This window comes from Cydia pomonella, chromosome 12 (genome assembly GCF_033807575.1).
Source record: "Cydia pomonella isolate Wapato2018A chromosome 12, ilCydPomo1, whole genome shotgun sequence".
In the NCBI taxonomy this organism is placed as follows: Eukaryota; Metazoa; Arthropoda; class Insecta; order Lepidoptera; family Tortricidae; genus Cydia; species Cydia pomonella.
In genome coordinates, this window is record NC_084714.1 from 12,889,492 (window position 1) to 12,913,378 (window position 23,887).

Genomic DNA, 23,887 nt, shown 5'->3' on the forward strand with positions numbered 1-23,887 from the left:
ACAAGCGTATATGGAAGTCGAAGTTCCTATCGTAATAGTGTTTCTTAGAGTAGTACGAATGTCGGCGGAAGGCAATATCCTTGTGGCATCGCGTCTAATGAGAGGAAGGTACTCGCTGACGCGATGTGTCAAGGCGGTGATATATGGAGACTCTTTATGTTGGCTAAGAATTCCCTTTATACAACGCCGTTTATATGGATTTCTTCATAGTTGTGCTATGTTTTCGAATTCCTTATACATACGTATGAATTTTACGTTTAGGTTATTAGGTAGGTCTAAGTATCTAATAAAAATATGATGCTTAGATGTTTCTCTCATATAAAACGGTAAGCAAAAAATGCAAATGCTGCAAAAATGATTACGGAGGCTACCCATAAAAACATCAACATAATATACTTAAGTACTTAAGTTCAATTCTCTATACTAGAATATATACTCTGAGTATATATACCGGGTGTTTCCTGTAACAGGAGCAATAAATTAAACTGTAGGCTGTACTCCTCAAACTCACCAACATTTGTTCAGCAACTTTATAAAATAACTTTATGTTTTAATTTTTATTACACAATTAATTCTAAGACGCAATGTATTCCGAATTTTGTTACGTTTAAAGTGTGACAAGCAACGTCAAACACACTGATGTCAGCGTACATTGAAAATAATATTAAATTTGTATGAAAAGATAAAATCTAATGATTTCATAATTTTTTAAAGTTGTTAATCAAAAGTTATATCGTTTTAGGAGTACAATATATGGTATTTGCTCCTGTTACAGGAAACACCCGGTATAATATAATATAATAAATACTTAAATACATGGAAAACGCTCATGACACAGGAACAAATATCCGCGCTCATCACACAAATAAATGTATGTACAGGATTTGAACCCGGGACCATCGGCTTCATAAAAGTTCATAAGGAATTTGTTAATTATGCTTGTCGGCATTGGCTCTACATTCCAAAGAGATATAGCCTTTTTCTTGTATCTATTTGACCTCTAACTTGGCTCGCGGCAATAAGAAGCGGCGCTAAATGTAACCGAGCCTGACGAACATCTCGGTTTAAAATGAATCATCTATTATTTAGTAATACTTTCTGTAGAGTGAAAGGGTCTTTCTAGAGTGAGCGGCAGATGCCAGCTATAATTTCCATGAAAAATCAGGCAGACAGTGTTCACTGGAAAACTTGTAAACTTCTCGATTTTCTAAGAAACTTTAAGACGAGTTCGAGTGACTTTAATAAATCTTTAAAGATTTTTGCGTAAAAACACCGCTTAATTCAACAAGTTTCTCCGCAAAAGCGTGTTTTGACATGACAACATGACACAGATTTTAATAACGGTGATGGCTACAAGTAAATACACAAATCTACGTGTGAATACGTTTTTATCATGTGTGAATCCTACTTAGTTGTTAGAGTTCGTGTTACATTACAACTGACATTTTATTAGTTCCCGTGTACACGGAGATGGTAACCAATATAGCAGTAACTCGAGAGTTTGCGTGTGAAGTTTGCGTTTAGCTGTTTTCTTTTTACCATAATGTTTTCTTATCGGTATGAGATGATGATTCGTATTCACATTGTACGAATAGTAGGGAGTTTTTCCGAAAATAGTGTACCCAATTAGCGTGAGTTGTTAAGAAAAGTTAATCACTGTCAGTTTTGTAACGATATTTAAGCGTACAAGCTTTATGGGAATCAACTTGATCAGATTCGACTCAGATTGAAACAAATAAATGATTATTTTATCTTATATCTTATTTTAGCTTTTTGCCTTTTTAGGGTTCCGTAGTCAAATGGCAAAAAACGGAACCCTTATGGATTACGTCACAGCCACTTTTTTCCGAAACTATAAGAACTATACTGTTGAAACTTGGTAAATAGATGTATTCTGTCAACCACATTAAGATTTTCACACAAAAATAGAAAAAAAACAATTAATTTTGGGGGTTCCCCATACTTAGAACTGAAACTCAATTTTTTTTTCATCAAACCCATACGTGTGGGGTATCTTTTTTTTCTAAACTGAATAGTTTGCGCGAGAGACACTTCCAAAGTGGTAAAATGTCCCCCCCCCCCCCCGTAACTTCTAAAATAAGAGAATGATAAAACTAAAAAAATATATGATGTACATTACCATGCAAAATTCCACCGAAATTTTTTTTTAACGAGATCTTGTAAGTAGTTTTTTTTAATACGTCATAAATGGTACGGAGCCTTCATGGGCGAGTCCGACTCGCACTTGGCCGCTTTTTTTACATTTGAATATCGCTTATAGTTTATGAAATGAACATCAAAATCAAGTTTTTATTGAAACTTAATGGCTTAATAACCGTCACAAAACTGACAGTGATTAACTTTTCTTAACAATTCACGCTAATTGGGTCGACTATTTTCTGAAAACTACCAATTGATTTTAATACAATCTCGTATTTAGATAAATAAGCAAAAAAGCTGAGCTTTTTGACTTTTTGTCAATTTGACAGAGATAAAATTTAAACAAGCACATTTTGATACCCAGTCGTCAGGCGGCTATACAATAATAGTGTCGGAACTATTAATTTATTGACCATTTAGTTTAGTTAAAATGTTTGTACCTAGTCAAGTTTTGAAGTTGTGCGCTGTTAAGCCCTAATTCCAGTAATTTGCATTCGTGTCAAACATCTTGTAATTAAGCAAAGCACTTCGTTGATCATAAAATTAATTTGGTTAATTAGATGTTGTGTTTGGATTAAGTGGCAGAGGAAGTCAGACATGTAATTATGTTTCATTCGAAACGTGCCGAAGGTAAGAGCTGGGAGAAATCTCGTCACGAGTCAACAATGACTTGTACAATGTACAGTTAAATACAAGATTACAAAGCGAATATTGTAAAGGAATCATAGACATAGGCTGTCTGCTACTTACATATATTGTGCAATTAATAGCTGTTGGTTCTCCGAATAATAAATAAATAAATATCTAAATAGATTATGCATGGGTATGAAATTCCAGTGTGCCAATGCCAATCTTTGAGCGACGCGTTTTTTGATGCCTGCTAGGGTTTTTTTTTTATTGGAAGAGTTTTCTTTTTTTTGGCGTTAATTAAATTTAGTCAGATAAATGTGAATAAAAAGATACAAAACCAGGGTTGCCGAGATAATAATTTAATTCACTATAAATCATTTTCAGGTCCTTGTTCGCATTCGCATGCAAGCATGGACGTTTAAGTGATCTACTTAAATATGTCTATGGGAGATACCGTTAGTGTCCCAGTAGTAGCACATGGCAAGCAAATGTTAACGCTAGGTGACTCGGTATTTTCTAAAGTGCCATCTAAAATCAAGAAGTAACGATCCATTGTAGCAGTTGTTGTAATTTTTTTATACATATTTTTGTACATTATATATATATATATATATGATCTATAAATAAGTATTTATTCAGAATAACAATATACAATACATTATAGTATAGTACTAGTCTCGACTTGTGTCTATTTTCATATCAACTTTTTACAATCCTACACCAAACGAGCGTTTTCTGTTTAGCCCAATGGTTGACTGTTAGAGAATCCCTCAAGGGGTTAAGTCCGCCATTTATACTCTTTTTATGTACATTTGTACAATAAAGTTTAAATAAACAAATAAATAAATGCGTACACAGTCGACGAAAGTAATGATTGCGTATTTTTGTCTCCACATTTTTTACTTGCCGTGAAAAGCAAACGAATACTTACTTTCGTCGACTGTAATTGTACCTCTGTAATAAGCCATGAAATATGATAAAATGCTTTGTATTATATATATATATAGTATAGTTAAGTTCATATCTGGTGATTTTCTTTCCTCCGCCACCAACTCAAGCTGAAAACTCCACGTGATATTAGCTCTACTATAAAATAATAAAAAGAGCAAATATTAACCCCCTTATTCATAAACGGCTATGAATACGGGGGTTAATCATTAACCAGTTGGCTCAAAGAAGTTAATAAGCAGATGGCCGGCAGTCAACGGATTCCATTTCGTTTTCAGCGAGCGGGAGAATGCGCGCAAAAAGCGGCGAACGGTGCAATTACTCGCACGTGCGAATTGTTTAGCAACAAACGCGAATCGAAAAGAAAAAATGAATTGTAATGACTTCTTCTTCCTCGCGTTGTCTCGGCATTTTTGCCACGGCTCATGGGAGCCTGGGGTCCGCTTGACAACTAACCCCCAGAATCGGCGTAGGCACTAGTTTTTAAGAAAGCGACTATCATCTTACCTTCCAACCCAGAGGGTAAATTAGTCCGGTTTCCTCACGATGTTTTCTTTCACCGAAAAGAGACGTTTGACCCCGCGACCTCCGGATTGAAAGTCGTACGCTCTTACCGCTAGGCCACCAGCACTTCTAATGTATGCAAATTATGACGTGATTATTCGTCGTATCTGTTATTCTGATTTATTTTTCGATAGGAGTTTGTCAAAAATGATTGTCATCCTGTAGTCCGATGTCCATTGTCTAGCCTAAGCCCTGACCAAGTAGTTAAACATTCGAGGTTTAAATAACGTCATTTTCTAAATGTTGGAGATTGGCATAGTGCTTCAAAATATCCACTGTAGGTACTGCGATTTTAAACATATTTCTATGCAGTAAGTACGGGGCTGCGCTTATTAAAAATTTAGGATTTGAAAATAAGAAACGTATGAATGATTTAGTTATATTATACCCACGAAAATGACCTGCGGGCGTATTATACATATACAGACAAGAACGACCATCATATCCGTAATGTATAGTTACAGCAAACAAATGAAACATTTGTTTCGTTTCTCACGAGCAGCTGTCGTTATGAAGGTAGATCTACGAGTATGACGATTAAGTTACTCCTAATATTTACGCATTCATTTACTCGTCCGATTAATTTCATTCTTGCAATGTTTCGACAGATGTTATGATTTAGAATCAAATGTAACAGTTTTAACCTGATTTACAAAATATAGTTTTTACATGAATTTCCTACCTCGCTTCCGTGTCCTGAAATGATTTTGCCTTGTATGGCACTGAAATGCGTAAAGAGAATATACTGCCAAAGTCATTAAATATTAGCAGACAAAATATCGCTTTCTTAACATTTTCAGAAGTATTAGAAGAATGGTATTTCGTTAGCGACATTCTCGTGGAATGGCTCAAATACATGCAACGTTTTTAATCCGTTTTTGGAATGTAATTTAAAGCGGAGCCGTAAAGGGTTGATTGAAGAGCGCCGCGCGGCTAGACTGCCACAAGGGTGTCTGGAAATACATAATATACCAGCTATAGTATTGAGGAATATAATTGGATGGTTATAGAATCAAAATAATACATGGGTTGACACCTACTTATTGAGATAATGTCCCTCGATAAGCTTCAATCGTTATATTTTGTCATATCAGGAAATTCACTCCACTTCGTCCATCCAAATACTGCAAACCTTTACTATTTCGTCTGCCAAAACATTGGGCTTCCATTCTTATCCGTAACCCGAAGCGGAATTACAATTTGTTATAGATATGATATGAAGCCAGTGTATATTTTACTAAAAATGCAGGTATACTGGTGCGAGTATATAATGAATATCATGACATGTTAGTTAATTTTGAATCTGAATGCCGCTTCAATTGTATGAGTGAGCGAAAATTTGGCACACGAGGCTACTTGAGTGAAGCCGCGGGCAATGACTAGTCTACAAAGTTAATCGATTTATGAGCCAGGGTTCAGGAAGTAAGTGTTTTGTCTCGTTTAAATAAGGATTGTATAATCGCCGATTGTATGATAATGTAAGTAATAATGCGTGGGAACTAATAGTTGCGTGGAATATCCAACCTGACCTTATTTGCAAATGCGCATTGGCTGCTTTTCGCGCCATATTAGTAAATGTCTCATTACTGTAATTTAATTCGACGACTTTTAGATCCCGACCACGCTATGTTTGCACTAACTTGGCAGTTACAAATGTGACCATGCCTGCCTACTTAACCCATAAATTAAATATCATTTATTTTCAGGCAACAAAGACCCATATATACATACCTTTCAAACTAACATACATACAATAATAAAAATCTTAAAAACTAAAAATCATTTTGACGACGCAGTTTTCGGTTGCGCTACCTGTTCCGGTGCGGGATAAGGCAGATTCCCACGAAACCGCCGAAATATCCCACCCTTCGGCCAGGAGTCCACGCTCGCGTTGGTTTCCAGCTCCGGCCGCGGGCCGCGCACCAGAAACGAGCTGAAGTGCACGTAATGCCGCGATCGCAGCTGGAATACTTGGCGTGACAGTCTCACCCGCGAGAGATAATATCCGTCCCTCTTTAATTAATACAGAAAACCGGCCAAGAGCATGTCGGGCCACGCTCAGTGTAGGGTTCCGTAGTTACTCTTCCGTCACAATAAGCTAAACTGGAGCTTAAAGTATAGTAAATTGTTAACCAAGAAATGAAACGGTACCTTTCACCCGAGTTAAACAAATAGGCAAATTGGCATAATCAGTACCTAATTAAAGTAAGTCTTTTTACTATGAAGGGAAAACTTTTTGCGATAACTCAAAAACAGCTAAACTGATCATGTCCGCTATAGTTTTCATTTAATGTCTTTCTTAAGCTCTACTTTCACGATTTTTTTCATATTTTTTGGACCTATGGTTCAAAAGTTAGAGGGGGGGGACACATCTTTTTTTTCTTTCGAAGCGATTATCTCCGAATATATTCACTTTATCAAAAAATGTTTCTTGAAAACCCCTATTAGTTTTGAAAGACCTTTCCAACGATACCCCACACTCTAGGGTTGAAGCGAAAAAAAAAATTCACCCCCACTTTACGTGTAGGGGAGGTACCCTAAAAAAAATTAAATTTTTAGATTTTATTGTACGACTTTGTCGGCTTTATTGATTTATATATCCATGCCAAATTTCAGCTTTCTAGCACTAACGACCACGGAGCAAAGCCTCGGACAGACAGACAGACAGACAGACAGACAGACAGACAGACAGACAGACGGACATGGCGAAACTATAAGGGTTCCGTTTTATGCCATTTGGCTACGGAACCCTAAAAAGGCGGGTAGTCTATCTCGCAGGCGAGATACTGTCGCGCCTCTCCTTTCCTTAGGTAGTATTTTACAACAGTTCGAAAAGACTGTTTTATATCCTATAAAATACTAGCGACCCGCCCGGGCTTCGCATGGATTAACAAATTATACATCTAAACCTTCCTAAAGCATCACTCTATCTATTGATAGGTGAAAACCGCATGAAATTTTTTATAAGTTGTATTGATTAGGTATGATCAAATACTATCCAGATAAATAAATAATGCTCTGTAGAGATTTTTAATATTGAGCGATATAACAGGCCTTGAGTTGAGTTATTGCGCTTGATATTGGATTCCAATACTGTATCATTTTCATCTTTCGACGTGTAAGCACAAACGTGATATGACGTAGCAAGTTTAACAACACGTGAGGTGATACCTTGAAAATCTATAGCTTTTTATGTAAGGCATAGATAGCTCAATAAAAATCTCTATCTAGATTAGCGACTAAATAAATTATTCATCATCACCAGCATTACCTACCTTCTCACCAGATCAAAGATTTACTTTGTTCCACTATGAGAGACTTATCTTTTTCCTATAGGTAGTCGTGAGGTTTTTACTCCCTCAGTTCTTAGATTAAAATTAAATTGCGAACACCGCCAGGAAGTCAGCTCATCACGGTTCGTGACTCCCAAAATCTACGGCGTGATTGTCCTCTGCTGCCATTAGTCGTTATGCAGTGTAAACAGTATGTGATTTCTTCGTTGAACTCTGGTCGTATGGACATGCTTTACATGCTCACGCACGCGCAGTGGTTTTGACGGCGTCATTAGTAAATAGGTATTTGCGGGCTAATAATACTAAATGATACCTAAGTCATAAGGAATTAGAACCGTTATGTAAATACGAGTCGCGTCTATCTACCTGTCTTGTTATTAGTATTAGATGATGCTGGTCTTACAAATGAGAGAAAAATTGCAAGCATCGTGTCTTGATCCAAAAGGATTCTAAGATTTCAAGAAACAACAGCTTTTATCGTTTGGTACCTTTAAATCACGGTTATAAAAACGACGCATACGGTGATAAAACCAATGTTTTAAGAAGAGAGAGCTCTAAACAGGACATAAATCTAGAGCCATGTTTATTAGCTACCTGTCGAACTGTAAAATTATAACATTTAGCTTTTAAGGCAATGCATAATTTATAGATGAAAGTAGTCAATTAAACCAGAAGCGGTTGTGTGTCGGCCGAGTGGCTGACCGATTTTACAAATGAGCACAGTAATTTCTAGACACTGCAATTCCTAAGTATGTGACAAATATCCGCCTATCTTTTACAGTTAATTTCACACTAGAAAATGAACTTTACTTTTCACTAGGTATTACTTGAATGTTAAGGTTTGCTATAAAAGTAGAATAGGTTCTATATGTTGCAAGAAATTCTCCTAAATAAGTGACTAAATAAATATGATAACACTATGCACGAAGATTAATTGTGCTTTAAATAATGACCTAATTTTGAGATCACTCGCAGTGGATTTCGTTTGAATAAGTAAGTAATTACACACACTACATAATTGTGAGCGAAATGAAGCGCGAGTTACAACAAACGTTACAATATCTTAAATTTATAAAGCTTGATTAAGCCTATAGGGTCATGTTATCCAATGTAACTGTTACTTAACGCATAGCTTATGTACGTTAAATTTTTTGTTCGCCAGTCGCATGACTCGCGAATCACGGCAATAATTAAGTGGACACGCTTCACAATAAAAGCGAGGACAAAAACACGGCAAAAAGCCGTCTTTCTAGATTTATACCGCTAAAGTCATAGCTGGAAGAAGAGTGCCTTATGTGCGTTATGAGATTTAATATAAAGAAGAGTTTCGAAGTCAACCTTCGTACGTATTTTATAGCGACTATTATGAATGATATGAATATCACACTCGAATAATCTTGGTCTTTGGTTTGAGGAGCAAAGTTTTACAGCCGAAATATAAGGTAAGAGCAATAAGAACAATTGACTATCGTGTAACAACTACTCTCTATGGCAACTAATAATGTTATATTATATATTTATTTAAACTTTATTGCACATAAAATAATAAGTTCAAATGACAAACTCAATACCTTAAGGTATTCTCTACCTGTTCACCACTGGGCGAAAGAGACGTAGAGATAGGTATTATTCAGTGAATGCTCAAGATCTTTTGATTCGAAGCTGCGATTCTGGGGTGCACTATCTTTAAATATACAGTAAACCCGATTAAGCACGTCATCCGAGGTTTGCGAGTTGGTGTAACGGTGGTGGTGCTTACAGCGTTGTCAACGGTGCCCGTGTCAACATCATTGAGGCCGAACGAGTGGACGTTCCCAATTTGCTTTCCATTAGAGCTCTGCGTGTTTGAACATAGACAGGTAAAAATTGCGGTGGAAACAGCCTAGACGTGTTTTGAAACAGGGAGTAAATTAACGTGTCATTTTTTGAATAGACGACGACGTTGTTAAGGTCACTATTGGTCACGCAAACACATAACGGCTGGTAGCCGACCTGATGACATTTATTTGTCTTTGCCCCGTCAAGTGCAATAAATGCAAGCCGTATAACATGTGGAGAAGGTATGCTAGTATGCTACCAATCTCACTAGCGATACAGTAACTGTATATGTAAGTATATCTCTTAATAGCCTGCCTGCTTAACAAATGCCTGTTCTGCGATATTACGACATTTACGACTACGGATAGGTATTGTAGGGTGGGATATTACATTAGTTTCAAATCGTCACAAGCTGATGAGGTATCCGCCAGTATCCGGACTTTATTAATGTTAAGAACAATTCAGCCGGCCTTTCTATTCTGAGATTCTGATTAGGTGATCTATTCACATTGACGATATTTCTATGAAATAATAAATGTTTATCAAATGTACGTTTAGTGTACCTTGGCGAAGTGATTTATATCTAAGCTATAAGCTTCTTAAAATTGAATGTCTCTCAGATAATAATGTTCAGCTCAGATCTTTCTCGGTAGCTCGAATAACAGTTAAATACTTATCACGCCCTTCCATCCGTCATAAAGCTCTTATCTAATCTGATTACTAATAAAATATGTGGGCCAGATGGCCTATGACCGCCGAAAAATAGGTGGAACCATAACGGAAGCTAACGGCTACTGTTTTTGTCAACTACCTACTGTCTTTTATTTTTACTCTTAAAGGGCATTTATTCGTGTGATGAGCATGGATATTTGTTCCTGAGTCATGGGTGTTTCTATCTGTTTAAGTATTTATAAATATTTATATATTATATATATCGTTGTCTAAGTACCCTCAAGACAAGCCTTATTGAGCTTACTGTGGCAATTTGTGTAATAATGTATTATTTATTTATTTATTATTAATTAATATGTCGTTTTAGGAATTGATTTCACATGGGTGGTCGTTTTACGAATAGCTTATATTATCGGCAATGTTACTTCAATAAAGATAAGAGTTTCTCAAGCCATTATATTTAGAGACCTTCAGATGTTCCGCAGGTATAATGACAGCGAATGGAAATCCGCCTAAGGGCAGATAGGTAAAGTTGGAGCCCACAGTTCTGTTCCAATATCCTGAGTGTGTAATTTGTCGAGCCGATGACCGCAAATCGCCAACCTGCTCGATAGCCCCCGGATCATTTGCAAACAAGATTACAGTGCACTGGACGTTTGCTCTGCATAATTGTAAAAGAGTCCAACTTTCTGAATAAACTTTCAAGAAAATTTATAACATTGTGCTATTTTATGGAGTTCTTGCTATAAATGTAGAGAACGGGTAACAATCGAAGTATCTTATTAAATCAAGATAAGCCTACTTTGACCAGCAATATTTCAGTTAATTTGTGGAATAAAATTACAAGTAAGTTATAAATTGCAACGGACGAATTATTTCAGTGAGCGAGTCGTATTCGATAGCATATTACTGTATTGATCGAAGTAGATATTAATTTACTAATAAGTTTTATTTAACAACAACAAACAACAGTACTTATTAACATTAAAATAACAGTACTTATTAGTACTCATAGAATATTAGTTAGTAACACGTTGTAAAATTTTTGCTAACCTGTTGTTACTGGTGGGAACCTTTAATTGACTCTCTGTTACTTACATAATACTTATATAAATATTATTCAATTCATACGAGTAACTGCTGGTTCACCGAATAATAAATAAATAAATTAAATATATTGTTTATCCCGACATCACAGTTTAATTTCACAGTAGTTAAAAACATCTTAATTACAATAATTAATTAATACTTTGGATATAGCATTGGCCATCGATATTAGAGCCATTTCTTTCAAAGTCAATTGATCTAACAAATATAAAGACTCACCTTCTAATTTTTCACGGATGCAGACGAACAAAAAGCAAATAAAGCCCGAGTCAAGGTCTCTCTGATTGAATCGAGCTGCAATTACGAGTTAGATTAGACAGGGCAGGTGCTTGAGGCGGATGTCATGAAGGCAGTGTTAAATTGAATAGAACCGCCGACATTTGTTAGCAAAGATAAGTGGGGGCTCATGGAGTTAGAGAGGATATCCTTGCTCATATTACATATTTAGTGTTGTCCTAATCATAATACGAGTATATTCTGTATTTGGGCAATACTTGCTTCCATGGAATTCTATTAGAGGCCATCCGTACAGCATGCATGTATGAGTTCATAAATACAGTGTAAACTATATAGCGATACTCAAGGGACCGGACGTTTTTTGACGCTATAGAAAATTTTCGGTAGAAAGAGAGAAATTAACAGAGAGTTAATCGTTATATAGAGTTATATTATTTGGAGTTTACACTGTATGTATCCATTTCTTCACTTAATTCATTGCAATAAGGTGGAAAAATGTATATATATATTTAACACGGTAATATATTTATGAACTCTACTTAAATTACTTACGTGCGCTATGTTAACTTGAATAAAACACTTTAAACTCTTTAAAGTATCATTTCACTAATTATTTATTTTTCAATCCGAATAGAACACACTTCTCAATCAATTATTAGTTAGTCCTGAAGATAAAAACTGTCTGCATGTATTCGATTTGTTGTGGCAGAGGTATTGGTCTTACTTATCATATCACTAAATTTAGTTCAATGCGCAAATTGTGAACTTGTCAAACGTAAATAAATAGGTTATCTACGAAACGCACGGAGTCGGTAACATTCTTCTTAAATGTTTGAATCAGTGTAGCCCCTGCGAAAACAATGAACACTTACAATAGTTACAACTCAATGGTTAGTTTAGTTACTATGAATTGTATTTTATTCATGAAACGTGGTTTATTACGATACACCATTCGATTGTGATTAGGTACTTGGTTATACAGATATATGTATTTAATTTCGTTTCGTGATGTTATGCGATATTTTCCTTAGCTATTCTAGTCAATAAAACAAACTAAAACGATGTTATATAATTATGTTTATGGATACTTGATCCTGAGATGTCCTCGTTATTTGAAAATAAGCATAGAAAAATAATGCGTTGTGGTTAGAATCGTATAACGAATTTACGATTTGAGCAGAGTTGAAATAATATAATGAAAAAGAACTGGTGGTTTTCTGAACGCCGAATTTCAATTTAGAACTACAAAGGAAACAATAGGTACATAATGGAAAAGTAAACTTTACGGGAAGCAATGGAGGTTTAAGTTGGAACCCTTTATTTTGTTGATTATTTAATGATTCTTTATTCTATTATTTGGATCCCAACCAAACAAAGAGGGCCTTTGAAACAATTATCATTTTATCTCAGAATAAAACAGGCTTGTGGGAAATATGGTTCCCATGTATCAATGTTATGGCGCCCATTCTAAGCAACATGGTTGCGGCAATCTGCAACAATAGATTATAATACGTGTTCAATTAATCGAAGCACTGAATTCTCATGGAACGTAAGTGTAATAGGGTAATAACTATAAAGGTACTATTAGATAGATCGAATTTATTGATAAACGTATGGAACGGGTACAGTAGCGAAGTTCTACGGTATCGATTCAAACCTCGTAGTGATGATTATTTGCAGTGGAAATCTGAACAATCAGTTACAGGTCTACTGCCTTGGACAGATAAATATCATTAGGTAGGTATATGCATACTGCGAAGCACATAGTACATAAGACTGCATGATATGTTAGACTATTTTCTTTTACTTATAGTTTACGTAGGCACTTAACGATTAACCTTCCATTTCTTCTTTTTCCGGTCCATAAGTACTTTGTTTTGTTTCTCCAAGATGCCTAGCCAACGTGCCAATCGTTTACGCTCCGTAGCGGACGAAACGCAACTGTCTCTGTCGAACTGGGACAGTGATAGAGAGAGATGACTACGTTACGCTACGGAGCGTTCTAAACGATTGGCACGTTGGCTAGGCACCCAGTTATTTCTAGATTTTCTAGGTAACCTATACCTTACATTTACTTATAGTGTCATACTGAATGTTAATAAGCTTTACGAAAGGTAACTCTCTATGGTAAGGAGTATTCCAGGAATAAGCTATTTATGTTGATAAAATAAGTAGCTTTATGGGTTATTGATCCGCAACCCTCAAAGCCTCACGCCGACACAGTATCCTATTTTCCTCTCACGTACGTAACGTTTTTATGCTGGAATAGTCGGTATCAATAATTCATTGGCTGACGGATGACGGTCCACGAGGCGCTGCAGCTGCGACCCACTTGGCCGCTTTCATTCTCCCCCTAATATCCGACCTACTTACGAGACTTGCAATGAGCTAGATTAGTCCGATCAACAAGGGGTGCTCATTTTGACGGAATGAGTTATTTTGAGGATGAGATATATACATAACCTACCACATTAAGCGTCCGTGCGATCATTAACATCGTGATTTGAGTAGATAATCCAGAGTAATATTTAATGTACATTTTGTTAGATTCTCATGATACAGTGTGAGAGTTTTATTTAACATAAGCCGTTTTTGGTCGTTAGTTTGCTTGGTACTTCCCATTCTTGTAGTTTGTATTCATGTTGCAGAAAAAATGTCTCTTCCTTAATTTTTTTATAGACAAAAGAAAGAGAGAGGGAGAGAAGAATTTTCTCGGACTTCCTCTTTTCATTCAACGTCACATACGTTATTTTGTATTAGATCGTTGTATTGTATAAACAGGCTTATTATAATACTAATTACGTAAGTACATGGATGGTAGAGTATATAATGCCCACAACTTTGTTTCGGTACTCACGGTATACAATCATCTATTTCGAAGTACCAGGAAGCTATGTTGACATTCGCGCGCTATGAAGATAGCTTGCTATTGCGTGGACGAAAATATTTTGGGAATTTTGGGTACACGCCAAACTTTGTTTTGTAATGTGACAAAACACATTGAGATTTAGGCAAAAAATACGAAACATGCTAATTAAATGTTGATTTGCTCTAAATATCAAAAACTAAATTCATCATTGTCCTTTTTGGAACCAATTTCGTAATGATTACGCTATAACTATAATGCATAACCATGGATAGATTAAGCCGACATGCCGTTACAGATAATTGCAGGTAGCCTCAAAAAGTAAGTTGGCAGCTGTTAACGAAAAATCAAGCTCAATTCATGAAACTACATTAATGAAGTACAGTCATTGCTAGCAGCGACTTTGCTCACGAATCTACATAAATAACTTTTTTACAGAGCCATTTCTTGTAGGATGAGTCAGGCAATCAACCGGTAGGTATCATTAAATCTATCTGACTAAATAAAATCACAGAGTTATACGTCAACATAAAATGTTTAACACTGTCTCCTATATAATTTGGAAGAGACTAAATATATGGCATTAGGTGACCTAACGCAGTCCTACGTTCATGTTGGACTTACCTACTGTACTTAGAGTAGTCGAAACACGAATATCATATCATGTGAAGTAAAGTTTTATGCAAAATGCACTAATATTTTACATGAAATAGCTGCAGGTCGCCATTTTGCAGATAAACTGTCTAGATCCCTAACCTGCCTAGGATTTATCGCTGCGACAGGGACAGCAAGCACCAGCTACAAGATGGACTGTTTAGCTTATCGAGTTCTACTTTTGTGAGCCACTTAGATATACGGTCTCTAATGCAGTTTTAATGGTGTTTCTACAAAAGCTTATCGTAAGTTTTTAGAACTTTTTTAATTTCGTAATACTTAGAAACCTTAATTGCTTTTGCTTAGAAAAATTACCTACTTTATTATTTTTCCAAGTTTATTGGATTGCAGTCATTTGTTAATAAAATGTAGGTGCTGTAGAAGTGCAAATGCATTCCTCAAAATCTAAATATACAATTCTGAATATAAATCGAATCAAACAAGTGTTGATGTCATAACCACATTTTAAATAAAGAGCTGAGTTCCGAATCCAGCATGATTGACGTATCAGCGTAAAAAATAGACGGTTGATTCATTTCAACACTAATGTACCCCGCACAGTAACGGTTAAAAATAATAATCCGCAAGTTTATTTGCTTCATTGTATGCTGTACTTAGGTTTTTGCGGAATGATGTCATGGACGAACAAGATTGACTAGGGTCAAAGCAAATTGAGTTAAGTATAGGTACTTTTAGTGCGTAAAAGCATTGCACAACGAAAGATATATTTTTCCTCTCATCACTGCGCTCGCTATCGATTATGAACTAAATATTTTTACAATTGTTTCAACCTTGTGTCGTTTTGAAGTACGAGTATGGTTTGTAAAGATTCAACGCCTCTGCGTCCCAGATTCTGTTGCCAAATCGGGTTTAGCGCCAGTGAAGCGAGTGAATGTACCTATTATTCCTATTAACAGTATTGCTGTTACCTACATTATGTACAGTAGGAATCTAATAATCTCACTATGAAGGATGTGGTTATTCGGAATGGTAAAAGTCTAGTGATGAATAATTTTTGACTAATCTTGATTGATTTGACGACTACGGTTTGATGATTGGATTTATTTTTCTATCAAGATTTGGCACGATGACAACTCAATGAGTCTTTATCGACCAATGTCAAGAGCGGTCAAACAATCCTGATATACACTCGAGGGACCCACTGATTACCAGTTCGCCGGACGGTATCGGCCTATCAGTTATTCGCAAAAGCTGACAATCCGATATTGACAAATAACTGACAGGCCGATATTGTCCGGCGAACAGAAACAGGCGCCCCTTAAGAAACTAATATAAGTCAGTGACTAATTGACTATAACACCCTTTCGTTGTAGTAAAAGTCCTTGAGCGTTATACCCACTACCAACAACAAACAATTCTCACGTTTCCAATAAAGGAAAATAGGATACGAAAGAGGGCAAGGAGAACATTTCGCAGATGTGTCAAGGAATATTGTGGTCACTAGTCAGTCTTGTAACAATATAAGTTATATTACTTATACTTAACAATATGTAATTATACGTACATGTATTACATGTATTATTTCTTCAGCTTCAGTTAATTAGTGAACTCGTAAAAACATGTATGTGGTTGTTTGGCTTGGGTTTTGTTGTAATTAACGGCTACCTAAAGTGCTCATTAATTATCACTTACAATTAAAATTAACTATGTATGATTTACTGTTAATTACTTATCTCTAATTATTTAGTAGAAAACTGATCAATGAGAAAAGCGGGATTAAATATCGACTAAATTTGTTTCACCTTGTCACGCAAGCCGGAATATTTTTTTTTTGCAAAAATGGTTTGCTTTGCTTCATATCATGACAGTTGCAAATAAGCGTACACATGCTGGTAGATATGCAGAATAAATTAGGTTAACAAACACGTGTACACATTATCTAAACAAACATGTTCCGTTATTATTAGGTTCCAATGACCAGCCCAGCTTACACTTGTCAGTTTGGTGAAATAGGGGCCAGATGTTAAACTAATCGGATACTTCGGCGCAGTCAATATACCTATTACGAGTACCTATTACATATATTAAATAATCTGGTTTATATTGGTAAATTATTGTTTTTAAACATCAATATAATGATAATCTACTAGATTGTGAGTGGCATGGACATGAAAATCAAGCTAAATTATAGGGAAAAATATTTAAAAAACACGCGGCTACTATTATAATGCTGTGTTATTAAGTGTTTCATGAATGGGTAGATTTTATATTGTATAATCAAAAGTATGGAAACCATATACCAAAGTATTCAATTAAAAAACTATCGTAGGTACTGGGTATAATAACGAGCGAAACACTTTTTTGGTTTAGGTCTTGAACTTTCAAACGTATGGTTAGAACCCTCGTAAAATGTTAAACTTTTTTCATAATTCATGATTTCGTAATAAAAGGGATAACATGTTCCAAGTAATAACAAGAGGAGCGCTATCGTGGGAATCCCTAGGCTCATGGCAAGACTATTACTTCAAGTTTTTGTTTACTAATATAATCAACACAACACCTCCCCTGCTATGTAGTTTTCTTGAGTCGTTTTGCTTGAATAGATATCATGTGAAGTCTATTGCATCCAAAAAACTATTGTAAACGTTGTTCGACGGCACAGTCAGTAGTAATGTAGTGTAGTGTATGGTGAAATGGCTTTATTATTGAATAAAGGTACTGTTCAGATTCTTACTACACCAGAGTTACTGGTGCAGTATTGCGGCGCGACAATTGCTACCCACTGGCAAAAATTCGGTGATACAATACAAATATGATTTATTGCTCACCAATATCAAAAGAAACATGACACACAAATTAAGCATATAACTTAAACTAGTGTAGACAACAGGCGGTATTCAAAATTGATTTTGACATTTGCGGCAGAAATGCTGGTGCAGTCTGAATCTGAACGGTGCCTTAAAATAACGATAAAATAGTAAAATACCAACAAAAACACATTCGAATTACAAATATTGCCTTCTTGTCTCGTGAAATGTTTAAATTGAAGATAACTTTAACGTTTGAACCTTCTCGGTGGTGATATAGAGTTGAAAATAGATCAATCCGTTACTCAGCTACCTATTGTCCGACGAATGAAGTTGTTCAAGTTGAAATACCAACCGTGTTCCAATAAATCACCTATCGGAAATTATTCCGTGTGAACATTGACAGACGTGTCAGCGGCTATTTTTGTCAGAAAAGCGTGTGCTTTCCAGTTCTATAGTTTTATAAAACTTGAAATACTTACAGTGCAGTTCTATTTTGCGATTAATCCTTATTGTATGTATTGAAAGATTCATAGCTCTATAGGCATTGTCAGTGGGGCGACACTCAACTTCAACATTTATTCAGCAAATAGGCCACAAGGGCACTTTAACACGTCAACATGGAATTTAAATACAAGCAAAAAAAAAACACATCGACAATTATAAAATACAATGACTGAAATTATCAATGCAAACTAGTTATGCATTATATAATAATGCATTATTATTACTTAGAGATGTATGAAGTCTTAATGAGGAATTACAAAAAAATAAGTAAAATAATAATATAATCAACAAACAAATACAAAAAAAAAACAAATAATATTTACAGGTGTAAATGTCTCTTAAGTGTCAAAACTAAAAGAATATATATTATAGTTTATCAAATTATCTTTAGCGATGTATAGGATGTCCAAGATTCAAAATTCTGTATAATTAATTAAGATAAAAGAAGCATACGAGAACCGAAAGAGGTGTCTCACATACTTAAAAATAAAGTTACTAAATATAATAGCCCGTGCTAGCATAAACAGACCAGTCTCCACAAACAACACCCGTTCACGAATATGACGCGTATCTTAGCTATCGCTTCCATCAACGTTATTCGGGAAAGTGGCGACCTGATCAACGACGCCACCGTAAGTAATAGTTATTTGTACAACCAGAGAGCAAAGTTTGATATTTCTTCGAGTGCTTATTTTGAGTCAAATAAAAATAAAATCTTATTTAGAATCTTGAGCGCAGTAAGTGACTCAAAAGCGCACGAGATGTAAATAACTTTGATCTCGTGTAGTACACAAAAAATTTCACGACAGCAGTGTGAGCATATTTGAAAGGTAAAAATACAATCTGAAAAAATGTAATCCGTCTTCATCACTAATTTCATTCATATTTTCTTAAGGTATTCTAACAATTAAGTTTAATTACCGCAATGAATCAAAACTAAAGAAATTTCAATAAAATAATACGGAAATAATGAAGTGAATGAAGAACATCAATTGATAGTTCAATCGACAACTTTTTTTTGTAAAAAAAAAACTTTGTAAGATACGGTCCGAATTACGGATACTACTTTTGTCAACTATAGTAGTGATCGTTAAAAGTGGAATTATTTACTTTGCGTAACAATTGCGTAAATATTTAAGTTCATTGTTTTGATTGTATAATAAAATGCGTAAATTATGGTGTTTTTATGAAATTTTAAACTTTTATTACATTAATTAATTATTACGAGTGAAGAATCGTAGGGTGTTTTGGAACAATGCGGTCTGACTTATTTCGGGGGTCTATTATTAACCGTCAATATACCGGTGAATTACGTATGAACTTGTCTCTTTCTTTTTGCGAATGACATGAAAGGGACAAAGACAATAGAATCCAAATATTTCGAACTTGTATTAGGCCCCGCACGTTGAAATGACATTCGAATAGCAAGGTCACTTGAATGTTATTTTGTCTCACTCAGTGAGCAAAATGCGATTTTGCTCACTGTTTTTAAGCAGCAAATTACCCTTGCTCAAACTGCTGACGTGAAAAGAATCTTAAGCGAGCATGACTTCTCCTTTCGGCCATTCTCGGCACCGTTCGGCTCAGCATTGCTCCGAGCAATTATTAAGGTTGGCACAACTTGACGTCCCTATACCTGCACGGCCACAGATAAGTTAATGACTTGAATTTTGACAACCCTAAATGGCCGAAAGGGGTAATGCCATACATTAGAAAGGGACAGCATGATTCGTCCCTGAATCGCTGTCAAACTTCGGTTTTGTAGGAAGTGTCATTTCTGTACGGCAGTACTATTATTTATTTTGTGGCATTGTGTAGCAAACAACAGATGTTTTTAAAGTAAATACATCAAAGGTACGTTGTTAGAATTTACCCACTGACATGTGCGTATATTTTTTGCTTTTCCGGCAGGAAGATGACGGCAGGTGAATTTAGACATTAGGACGAAAAAACAGCAGGCGATATGGCACATGTGTGCAGTGTGCACATCGGTGACAACACAACGCTCGTTAGACAAGAGAACATCATGTGAACTATTAAATACTTCCACTGTGCATAAGCAACTTGAAATCTTAAGATAAAAGCATGAGGGTTGCAATTCAAGCGAGTTTGTTATTGTAACTATATTAATTATGATATATGCCCTTGATGCAATATGTGGAATATGTTGATAGGTTAGAAATAGCACTTGATATAAAACGAGTCATGACCATGTGTGGCTCGTGTGGCAGTTGCACGATCATTATAAACTGATTAATTAACATGGCTAATTGTAATGCTTACACCTGAACAATGAATAGTAAGCCTATGTATCCGATGTTAGTTAATATTATTATATGGGTAAATAATCACTATTATTAATATTTTCGTCAATTTGTTATAGTGATCATCGGCGATACTAGTAAATTGTGCAACGAGGGGGGTAGGTGGAATTTTGGAAACGAGGGTGGTAATCCCGACAGCTGCAGGTTGGAGGGAATTAAAGACCCGAGGTTGCAATATTCTTAACCCCGGAGTTACACACAATGTTTTTTATCACACTTGGGAAGAAAAAACTAAATTTTAAGCGAAATAATTCTTAAATACATATCACACTTTTGAGAACGACTGCAAACATATTAACATCTGCCACATCAATGCCCAGAGTATTCCGAGCCACTACAATGACTTCTTAGACACTTTCTCTTCGAGTAATATACATGCTATAATGGTTTCAGAGACATGGCTTAAACCTGAGCTACCCTCCACTTCTTATGGCCTTTCAGGTTTTGTGTTGCTACGTAACGACCGTATAGGCAAACGTGGCGGTGGTGTTGCCATTTACCTCCGCAGCAATATTACGTATAAAATTATTTCATCGTCTTCCACGAGATACTCTGGGTCTATTGAATATCTATTTGTCGAAATTAACGTGAGGGGTTCACTTGCAGTACTTGGTGTAGTCTATTGTCCTCCAAACAATGACTACTTTACTGACTTTGAATCAGTTTTGTCTCCGATTAGCTCAGTGTACACACATCACGTGGTAATGGGTGACTTTAATACCGATCTTTTAAAATTTAACAATAGGTCACGAAAATTGCACGAAATCGTTGAATCAGCGGGTTTAAACGTTCTTCCTCTTAACCCTACCCACCACAACTGTGATGCTTCGGACTCCTGGCTTGACCTTATTCTAACTTCTTCCAAAGATCTCGTGGACAAAGTTGGCCAGTTCACAGCGCCCGCGTTTTCTCACCACGACCTTATTTTCATGAGCTATCGTATCCGGCCTCCTAAACCACAATCCAAATTTGTTCAGCTGCGTAGCTTTGCGAGGCTGGATATTGAAGCCCTAAAACGTGACGCGTGTGCTGTGGACTGGACGCCGGTATATGCAGCACCCTCGGTGGATGAGGGAGTAGCTTTATTGAATAAAGCAGTCTTAAAGCTCTACGACACTCACGCACCGGTTTGTACTGTCAAACTGAAACGACCTCCTGCGCCCTGGATTACTAGAGGGGTCCGAATGGCCATGGCAAGACGTGATCGGGCGTTCCGGAAGTACAAACGCAGCCGGTGTGACGAAGACTGGCAACATTATAAGGCTGCTAGGAATCGGTGTAATCGACTGGTGAGAGCGGCTAAGCGTAAATATATACATGAAAATATTATTTCTTCATCCCAAGCTGACATTTGGAAATTCCTAAAATCTATTGGTGTCGTCAAATCTCATAGCCCATGCAATTCATTCTCTTCTTTTTCTATTAACGATTTAAATAAACATTTTGCAAAAAGTTCCACCTTAGACCCTGATACCAAAGATTTAAGCATCTCGTACATTTCTTCTTTACCTTCTATTTCTAATAGATTTTCTTTCTCCCCTGCCACTGATGATGAGATCCGTAAAGTAATCCTGTCCATTAAGTCCAATGCAGTTGGTCACGACGACTTGAGTAGATTAATGATTGTCTGCATCTTAGAATGTATTCTCCCAGTTATCACTTCTCTGATTAATTCTTCAATGTTCAATGGGGTTTTTCCTTCAGTGTGGCGGAATGCCCATGTTATCCCTTTACCCAAAAATTCTAACCCCATTTTACTTCAAGACTTTCGGCCGATATCCATTCTCCCATTCATGTCAAAAATATTAGAAGCAGTAGTTCATAAACAACTATCTACCCACATCTACTCTAACCATTTACTGTCGCCTTTTCAATCCGGTTTTCGCCCTGGGCACAGTACATCGACAGCTCTGCTGAAAGTAGTTGAGGATGTGAGGCACGGCATGGAGAACTCTCTGCTAACTGTATTGGTTTTAATCGATTTTTCCAACGCCTTTAATGCGGTTAATCATGATCTTTTACTTGCTGCGCTAAAACATTTAAACATCTCATCATCAGTCGCGGAGTGGTTCTCTTCTTACCTCCTGGATCGCCGGCAGGCGGTTCGCGCTGGTCAGTCCTTTTCTGACTGGCTAGAGCTCACTTCGGGTGTTCCACAGGGTGGCATACTTTCTCCTCTTCTCTTCTCTATATTTATAAATTTGATTACTAATAGTCTTAGCTGCTCTTACCATTTGTATGCTGATGACTTGCAACTTTATACGCAAGCAAATACCAAAGACATCGGATGTGCAATCGCTAAAATTAACGACGATCTTAACCGCATCGCTGTTTGGTCCCGTGACTTTGGAATCGCCGTTAACCCCACGAAATGCCAAGGTATAGTTTTGGGAAGCCCCCGCTTACTTTCGTCAACTGATCTTTCTCTCGTTGCGCCTATCCCATTCGAAAGCACCGTTATACCTCTGTCAGCGCATGTTAAAAATCTGGGCTTAATTATCGACAGTGGTTTGACATGGGAGCAACATGTGTCTGACGTTAGTCGCAGGGTGACCAATACATTGCGGGCGCTTTACAGGCATAAAAACTTTTTACCGGCAAGTACTAAAATTTTACTTGTTCAGTCCCTAATATTACCAATCATTGACTACGCTGATGTGTGTTGCACTAACATTACACAGGCCTCGCTTTCCAAACTTGATCGTCTCCTCAACAATTGCATCAGATTCGTTTTTAACCTCCGCAAATATGACCATGTCTCTGCTTTTCGCCGTAAACTCCAATGGCTCGCAATTCGTGAACGCAGGTCATTGCGAATTTTATGTACTTTGTATTCAATTTTATTTGACCCAGCTGCACCCAGTTATCTCAGGTCTAAATTTGAATTTATAACAGCCCGTCCTGGTTATGTTCTTCGTGCTTCTCGAACTCTGAAGCTGGCTGTCCTCCCTCATCGGACTGGATTCTTGTCCAACTCATTCACTTGCCAAGCAATACGTCTGTGGAATGCTCTCCCTCTGCCTATCAGACAAGCTCAGAGCAAGCTTTCTTTCAAAAGCAAGTTGCGTAAGCACTTATTTGAAAACATTCGTGACTAAATGTCTGCGTGATATCTCACACTAATAGGTACATTATTATTATATATATGTATGTTTATTTATATATATTGAATATGTATATATGTAGGTATATTTAAAATATATATTTGTGTAAGTATAGTATCATAGTAGTCTCGACTTGTGTCTATTTCCATATCAACTCTTTACAATCCTGCACCAAACTAACTATTTCTGTTTAGCCCAATGGTTGACTGGTAGAGAATGCCTCAAGGCGTTAAGT

The 23,887-nt window shown here is 36.4% G+C and overlaps 2 protein-coding genes across 2 annotated transcripts in view; one reads left to right on the top strand and one right to left on the bottom strand.

The window, feature by feature from the left end:
* Positions 1–23,887, bottom strand: part of LOC133523654 (ADP-ribosylation factor-like protein 4C) — an 83,568-nt gene that overhangs the window by 17,483 nt on the left and 42,198 nt on the right. The gene's annotated exons all lie outside the window — the stretch shown is intronic.
* LOC133523880 (uncharacterized) lies at positions 21,253–22,684 on the top strand. The gene is made up of 2 exons (XM_061859634.1): positions 21,253–21,837; positions 22,607–22,684. Exons 1-2 carry the CDS (start codon positions 21,253–21,255, stop codon positions 22,682–22,684), a joined length of 663 nt encoding a protein of 220 aa, XP_061715618.1.

Excerpts from the sequence above, each read along its gene's own strand:
- LOC133523880 (XM_061859634.1), top strand. The coding sequence starts at position 21,253 with ATGGGTGACTTTAATACCGATCTTTTAAAATTTAACAATAGGTCACGA. Across the intron at positions 21,838-22,606 it reads GGAATCGGTGTAATCGACTG|TCGCGGAGTGGTTCTCTTCT; the intron begins GTGAGAGCGGCT and ends TCTCATCATCAG.